Raw genomic sequence first — 8,959 nt, 5'->3', positions numbered from 1 at the left:
CTTTCTGTCCTCTCCGATGGACACGGACGCTGCTCAGTTGTTTCCTTGCCGTGTTTCCTGAACTGTTGACTGTCGAAATTTGCCACTGACTTATTCTACCATCTGTTTGACCAATTATCCTTCCTCTAACAAAATCTGACAATTCGAGAGAACCTTGAGTTCTAGGCATGTTGTAGCACAAGATAATTAGTGTGCGGACCATTTTCATTTATATAGTGCTCTGTGAACACAAATTAGTTAGCATAAATCAGTTAAATTGCGAAAAATTAGGTGTCTATTTACTTGTGACCACTCAGTGTATATATATACTTATGGTATGAAAGTTTATCCAGAGATATAAAAGAATTTTCCAGCAGTCACTTTAGTGCTCGATTGGTCAACTGTAAAGCGAAGTAGCCTCAAACATCCTTGTAACGAATAAGATGATGCTGATTGTATGAGTGAAACTACACAGTCTTAAATATCACTGATTTGTTAAATACACAATTTGTGTAAATGTATTTAGTGTCCACTTGAATATCTAATATTTCCATCTGTCTTGGTAGCCTAATGATTAAGGTGTTTGTCTTGGGATCTGAAGGTCATAGGATTGAACCTAGGGAGATTATGCTACCATGGTTTGTATTACAGTATGTGTGCTATGACAAAAACTCCACCTGTTTAATGTGGAGAACGGGAGCCTAGGCTATTAGCCAGTACTATTACTCCTATAGAGTTCACCTTTATCTATCTGTTTCATTTTCTAGTAATTCTGTAATATCATCTATTTCTTTAGATTGTGTGCCTAATTTACATGTGTTTCCAGTGAAGTATTGCAAAATGTAAGTTGGTTTGTCAATCTACTATCCTTCTTTGATTTGTAGGGTTTGAGTAATACAGGTATTGAAGGATTAAGACCCAAGAAACCATGTCTGATGTTTGATCTCATCAGTAACACAAAATTGAGGGAGCACTCCACTAATTACAGGTTCAGGATCAAATACTGATATAAAATTTTGTTTATTACTTTCTGTGGGTTTTTTCCTAGATTTAATTGTCTGGTATTTGTTGTAATGTATGAGTTTTATTAATTGCTATACTTCACTTTTAGTCAATCCTAAAAGAATTTTAAAAGATGTAAATACATTATTGCAATAAGCTTATATTTTGTTTAGTTGGTTTTTACTCAGTTTACAAATGGTGCCAGAAAAGCTGCTAGACCAGTAGATTTAGAAAGTCTGGTACTTTTCCTCAGTAACTTTAAAAACATATGGAAATGGGGTTATACATATTATAAACATAACTCATCACAGGAAGTAGTAAATTTCTAGAGCAGAGTCTAAACAATTACAAATTTTAATTTTTCCAAGCCTTCTTCAGGAAACATCAATTAAAGTATTATTTGTAACAAGCAGTTATAGGGAGTTTTGCTAGAATGCTTTAGAAGTAGGAAGTGTAGCTTTTGCAAATAAATTTTTTTCCTAACCCAAAAATATAATTAAATAGTCCTTGTAATGTTTATGGTTTTTTATTACTTTTTGACCGACTGGAAAAAGACAATTTTACATAAAAATTGTAGAATCTGAAAGGCAACAAAGAGTTAATTATGTTTTATTTTCAATTCTTGGTTTGTATTTGTGTGTGCAATGTATATATGAATGTGAATATTGATCACATTTTTCTTTGATACTAAATTTATTTATTTTTACCTTTAGTTTCTTTCATAAATAAAACAAATACATAAATTTTGAGGATTTTTGTATCATTTTTTTATATTTCTTCTAGGTTGGTCCTTCAGGTAGTGGGAAAACAACAATCATTCGCCTCTTGTTTCGCTTCTATGATATCTGTTCTGGTGAGATCACTATAGATGGCCAGAATATAGCAAAGGTATTTTATATGTGCACACAAATTTTATTCTTGTACAAAAATTTAAATATATAAACACATATATGGACTTATTTTTATTACATATTTTTTGTACTTACATCTTTTTTTTTTAATTGGTTCAGAATAGTGTAATGAGAGTTTTTGTTTTTCTTTATGCCAGTGTAATATTCTAACAACTAATATAGACATATAATTTTGGATTTCACAATTCACACTACATATATGTGAGGTAAACATGACTACTAAGTTTACTTGAAAAGCTTTATTACCTCAAATCTTTTTTTGTTGAATGAGTGAGAATAAAGATGTGTTGGTATATAAAACTACACCAAGCCATCGTTTACATCTAAAACCGTATAAAGTTCTGTTGAGTGAGTTTCTATCATGTAAACAAACTGGACTGAAGGAAGCTGGTATTGTTTGAAACTGCAGTTTCTAGCTGGTTATGGTACAGGTTTTGTTATCTAAAAAGCTTGTACATTTTCATTTCATGTCCACTGAAATTACTCTTAACTGAGGTAATCATTGAAGAAAAGCTTTAAGTTAGATTGTATGATAGGTTTAAAGTAGTTTTCAATGTATTGTTATTTAAAGAATAGAGAATTGTAAATTTTCAGTGGTTATTTTTATTATATGATTAACCCTATGTGTATGGATGGGGGTCAAATTGTCTATGCCCCATCCTTGTAAAGAGTGTTATTTAACATGGTATTAAGAATTTGGGGTCAGAACTATCAACTTTTCATGCTACCCTACATTGTTGATTTTGCAACAGGTCATGTTAGAGTAAAGAAATAACCACATATAATATACAGGAATACTGAAAAAAATGCTTGATATGAATCTGCGAAGTTGTAGAGGCTATATGAATACAATTTACAAACTGTATGATAGACAAAAGTATTTTCATAGTTTATGAACATCACCTTGTACTCCAACTTGTCAGAGTCCAAGCCAGCTATTTCACAGGCACATCTTTAGCACAATGACTTTATTAACGCATCTGATTTTTTGTGCAACAGACTTGTAGCATTTACTAAATATTTGCTACATTACATGAAGATACACTTTGTAAATTTGAAATTATAATCAAAATTTCTTCTTTGATCTGTGCACATTCAGTTAAAATGTACAGAAATTAGTTGATTGGTTTACGTTTATTAATAGAGTATTATGTGCTGAAAGTAATCTTGGTATTTAGGGAAGATGTAAGGTTTAAAACAAAAGTATTCTAAATGCCCAAATATAATATGCACTTTTTTTTCCTCCAAGTACCTCCCAAAAAATTGACTGTATTATATTCATGCACATTCAATTTGATATATATTTTACTAGAAGCTACCACAGAAAATCATCAAAGCATCGTTAAACATTTAAAATAATGGTGCATATCCAATGCAACGGATGGTACAGATGATAACATGCTGTGTGAATCAAAAGATAATGAAGTAAAGGTTCGAGGAAACAAATCCAATGGTAGTGACAGTTCTAGCGATGATGAAGACTTGTGTGAAGATGAAGGATTAGCGTAGTGTATTACAACGTATAAACTTTTCAATCAATTTTGTAAAAGTTACACATAAACAAAATGTCGATGAAAGATTTCCAAAAATGTTTAATACATAGATAGTTGATTACTGTATTTAGAAACTATTCAATACATTTTGGATAAATGATGTGTAAAGAAACAAATGTTTTTCAATATAACCTTTCAAAATTTGGTACGCATTATATTCAGGCAAATACAATATATAGGAAATTCTATATATGTATTTTGTGTCATTTCAATACACACCACAGGTGACACAGAAATCCCTAAGGAAACACATAGGAGTCGTACCTCAAGACACTGTTCTTTTCAACAGTGATATCAGGTGAGGAAAAATAAATTCTCTCTCTGAATATCAATGGCAAGATGGAAGTGTTTCTTTTTTTTTGTATGTTTTTGTCAAAATTTGATTGAGGATCTCTTAGCTATGCTTACATAAACATTTTCTACTTGTTGGTTGTTTGTATGTTAATAAAATAAATTAAAAACTATTATGTTTAGGTAGAGTTGAAAATTAATTATTAACAACTTTTATCTAAAATCCTGCTAAGCTCCTGTAAATTTATTTTAAGATTTGGGTTTCGTTATAGGTTAAGAAAGATATCAAAAATTCTGTTTCTTAATTACTATTTTGATGAGTTTGCAAAGCTTAACAGTCTTTTTCTTATTATTTTTATATTTGATTATAATAGAAACAAGAGTGAAATACTAAGGTTCTTATGAAGATTGAAATAAGCTTTTTGTTTTACACTGCAGGACTAATGATGAATCAGGTTAAAGTACTTGTATTATATGACCAAACTGTAATGATTTTTTGCTGTGTCGGACAAACATTTGTAAATATATTATATTTACCACCTCTTGTAGAATTACAGCTTTTATACGTTGAAGCCATTTCTTTTGGTATTTTATTTGCTTTGAAACAATTCTTGACATGGTTTTCTCCGCATGCCAACTCCTGACATAGGCTTGAAATCATCCTAATGTTATATATAAATCAGAATGTATGAAATAACTTTTTAAATCTTCTTGTAAAAGTTCTTAAAATTTTTTAATTCATCATTAATGTTAACAAACGAGGATGTGAAAAAATAATACAAAATCAAAGGTATGAGTTTGGTTAAAAGCTGGTAATAATATCGGTAATATGAGTTTCTAATTCATATGAAACTATAAACTTAGTATTTTGACTTCACAGACATCGTATTTGAACCAGTGCTGCATTCAACATACCACGTGACACACAAAAATCAATGTTTATCTATATCTTTTTAATATTTACTTTTAAATTAAGAAATTAAATAATGGATAATACTAAAATTTGAATTATAAACTATAGTTTGATACCAAAGTTATTGACATAAATTCACGAAATAGTAGTTCAATAAAATTTTTAATGTGAGTCAAACACGATGACATGGCCTTTGACCCATGATCCATCTGGAGAAGGTAAAAGAGGAAATGGTTTAACTTTGTGGACAGAGCAAGAAGTTCCAAGAATTGTATACAGGTGAAACCCAAGATACTGCTCAGTGTCAGAAGGAAATGAAGATGTTAATTGTAGCTGGTAAAGTAGCATTAAACCCGCTCACTTTTGGTGCAATATTAATCATCCACTGGAAATGCTGATTGTTTTTATCTGATATTATTATATCTTATTTTGTCTTATCTATGTTTTTTTATGTCTATTTTTCCTATGTAAATAAACATTTATTTTATTTAATTGATTGCTTTAGTAGTCTGTTGAATCCATACTTGTTCAGCATGAGTGCCTTCTTGACTAGTTGGTTATAACGCTCCCCCACCTATATTGCTCTCAGGTGCACATGGCTCCTGATGGTAGCATTATAATGAGGCAGTATTGTATTAACAGATTTACTAAATGTCTTTTTCTTTATGCAGGTACAACATCAGGTATGGACGAGTGTCGGCTACAGATGAAGAAGTAGAAGCTGCCGCCAAAGGGTCAGATATTCACAGCAGGATTCTAGACTTTCCCGATGGTTAGTGTACAGTTACTTTGTTTATCTTTCTGAATTGTACATTATGTTTATTTTAATGAGATTAAATTTCATTAACCAATTTTAATGTCTGCTTAATTCTTCTCATAAGGGATAAACTACGAATTATCAATTCTTAATTCTTTAAAAAAATTTCACTTTTCTGTAGAATTAATAATAGTTTTAATGGCTTTTTATTACCAAGAGGATGAAGCTTGATAATTCAATGCAATTGTAACAACAGCTTCTCTTAGCATTTAATCCAGTTTGAATATTTTTTTGCATTGTAGCATTAATTTTGGAATAATGTTCTACAGTTCAGCACTAAGTTTGGTGTAAACCCAAATAGATGTTTGTATTAAAACTATTAATAGACAACATTTGGCAGAATTTAAAGAACCAAATAAGTTTAAATTTAGTATTTCTGTGCTTACATTCTTAAAATAAATGAGCTAAGATTTGTTTAAAACATATAAAGATGTTGTTGAACACAAGTAAAACAATAAGAAGTAGAACTTGTTTATAAACTTAATAAAAGTGTCAAATGTCACCTCAGCCACTTTCGTCTTCCAAGCTAAAGTTAGTAGTTGCAGTTTAATCAATTATGGTTTGCTCTGCTTTATCTAAAAGAAAATAGAGTCATTAAAGTTTTTCCTTTTTATTTGTTTGAAGAGTAGAAAAAGTTATAATAAAAATCTGTGGAGTGGTGGTAGTGATAGAGAAATTAGCTGTAATGTGACTTGATTGAATTCATGTTTCCAGTTTTGCAAATCTTTACTGTTATTTAAAACACCTTATATTATTGTAGGCTATAAAACAGTTGTGGGAGAACGTGGTTTAAAACTTAGTGGAGGAGAAAAACAGCGTGTAGCTATAGCCAGAACCTTACTTAAAGCTCCTGAAATAGTTTTACTTGATGAGGTAAGATTAGAGAATCTTAAGGTCTCAAGTTAATTTTTACACTGAAGAGCAACAAAGAATTAAGGTTTTGTAAATGGAAAGGCTAAGTTTATTTAGAAATCTTTATTTCAAATTATTGGTTACCCCCCCTTCTGAAACAATATTAATTATAGTTTTTTCAACTTGTAAATGGCTGTGGTTTAGAATTTCTTTCTGATACTTTTTATTATAGCTTTTAAAATTGAGGTATTACATTGTTATTTTAAATGTAGATTTACTCAAGCAGAGAACTAAAAAAAAAGTACTAGTATTGTTCTTGTCATTTATATAAAACCCATAAGTTATTGCAGGAAGTAATATAGTTTGTCAATTTGAATATCTAATCCATACAGAAAAATGATATTTCAATGTAAAAATTAAAAAGGTAAATTCCAGTTAAATATCAATAACCTTATAGAAATTCAAAAGTATGCCCTAGAACAGCGTTTCCCAAACTTTTTTGGCCACAGAACACTTTTCAGCTGAGCAAAAGCTTATGGAGCACTGGAGACATATCAGTGTAGAGTGTATGTTATGTGTGCAGCGCCCTCTAGATTTGTATATTATTCATTTATTTATTTAATCAATTACATATTAATGAATTTTTACATTTTTATGCTTATAATATATTGTAGGTACAAACCTCTCCACTAGTATATTATGTAGAATAGATATGGTATCTTCTATAATTCTTCTTCAATGTGAAATCGATATTATCTAATTCTAATAAACAGGAAAATATTTCATAATAAGTTATGATTGTACAAAAAAGTGCAAAATATTTTATTAAAATTTAAAATCATGATTTTCTCACGGAGCCCCTATCAATCTTGGACGGAACACCAATGTTCCCCAGAACATAGTCTGGGAAACGCTGTCTTAGAAGGTACTTAATAATATAATTTCCCCAAAATAGTACAGAGCCGTAACCAATCATCATTCTCTTTCTTAATTAGTAAATATATATATATATATATTTTTTTTTTCTTTATGAAATTTTTAAAGCTCATTAGGTGAAAAATGAGTCCCTAGCTATCACTGTTCTTGTAATGACTAATCAAACTAACACCAGTTTGATACAAACAAATAAGTGTTTTAATTTATTTTTTCATGATAAAAAATGTAATGAATTTCTAGTATATAGCATCAAATATGATGAAATCTGCTTTTTAAAGGTTCTGGGTCACATACTTTACAACTGGTGGCAAGTTTAGTGAAATTTACTAGCTATTAACTAATAAACTGTAGATGACTAGCTGTTTATTTAATTAATAGGTTATCATTAAGTTCTGATTAAAAGAAAAAGCTACTTACATTCATCAGAACTAAAAATTAACCCAGTAGTTAATGTAGGTGTATGCAATATCATGAAACTTATAACAATTACAAAACATTGATTTGTCAGCTGGGTACCTTTACTGCAACAATAATTCATGAGGTTTGTTGAGCTTAGGAGATTTAGGTTAGTTCAAAATCTGTATACTCGTCTGGTAATGCAAAATAATACTCATAATGAAAATAAAAATTAATATATTAGTTAAAACATTTTAACCACTACTGTTAATGAAACTGACATTAAACAATGAGTGGAATATAATTTATCTACAAAATGCACAAAAATTAATTGTTTTATTTATGCCCTATCTTCATTTCTCTATCTCTTGAAAAGCCTCCATTATGCAATAATAAATGATAATAGCCTATGCTATTTTCTACTAGGCCACATCTGCTCTGGACACTAAGACAGAAAGGCATATTCAGGATTCCCTTACTAAAGTATGTACTAATAAGACAACAATCATTGTAGCTCACAGGTAAGCATTTTTTATACTTGGGCTTTAAATTGTTAACTATTTAGTTCATAGGATGATTTCAGATGAGAAACTATCTTAAATAAGACAGGTAAAAGAATACAATTGTTATTGGTTTCTTCACTTATGGTATTAGTGATTATTTGATGAAATTTTTTCCTATTAACCTGCACCTTCATAGCCAAGAAATTAAGCATGATTTTTTTCAGGGAAATTAAAGAATAATACTTTCTCTTCTATTTCAGTAAGTTTTTATTGAGATAAATTGTATATAACTTTATCTGGATCATCAGTAGATGTTTTAATAATCCTTTCTGTTCTTTTCAAGTTATTTAACTTCTTTAAATGACTTAACCTGATTTGTTTTAACTCTATTATTTACTATATCGATACAGGTCTTGCTATGAACAAAATTCAATTAAGATATTAAATTATGAAATATTTTTAAGTGATTTTTTTTTTAATATTTAATCTGTATACTTTTAAGTTCTATTTTATTATTCAAAATTATTTGTAATACTTTAGAATAATATTTACAATTTTTTAGTTTCATCTTGTATGTCTTAAACAGAAGAAAATTTGATATCAATTTTAGTCTTTACATTCGTTTAGAAAATAAAGATGTAATTTTTCTTTTTGTATTTTAAGATGGACCTTTTTTAGGTTTTTAAAATTCTGTAAACTATAATTGTTATATCTCTTATTTTAGAATATCTGCAATAGAAGAAGAATGTTTATTATGTATCATCTTAGTTTTAAATAAAATAATTAAGGAAAGTATAACATTATAT

The 8,959-nt window shown here is 29.2% G+C and overlaps 1 protein-coding gene across 3 annotated transcripts in view; it reads left to right on the top strand.

Moving 5' to 3' along the window:
* Positions 1-8,959, top strand: part of LOC106458617 (ATP-binding cassette sub-family B member 6, mitochondrial-like) — a 49,617-nt gene that overhangs the window by 34,307 nt on the left and 6,351 nt on the right. For all 3 annotated transcript variants that reach the window (XM_013918141.2, XM_022384880.1, XM_022384881.1), the window contains exons 15-19: positions 1,765-1,869; positions 3,670-3,743; positions 5,321-5,421; positions 6,227-6,339; positions 8,077-8,171. In XM_013918141.2, coding sequence (XP_013773595.1) covers positions 1,765-1,869; positions 3,670-3,743; positions 5,321-5,421; positions 6,227-6,339; positions 8,077-8,171 — 488 coding nt within the window. The remainder of the gene's footprint in view (positions 1-1,764; positions 1,870-3,669; positions 3,744-5,320; positions 5,422-6,226; positions 6,340-8,076; positions 8,172-8,959) is intronic.

This window comes from Limulus polyphemus, unplaced genomic scaffold, assembly GCF_000517525.1.
Source record: "Limulus polyphemus unplaced genomic scaffold, Limulus_polyphemus-2.1.2 Scaffold493, whole genome shotgun sequence".
NCBI classification, from domain to species: Eukaryota; Metazoa; Arthropoda; class Merostomata; order Xiphosura; family Limulidae; genus Limulus; species Limulus polyphemus.
This window is presented reverse-complemented; position numbering and strand designations above follow the sequence as displayed.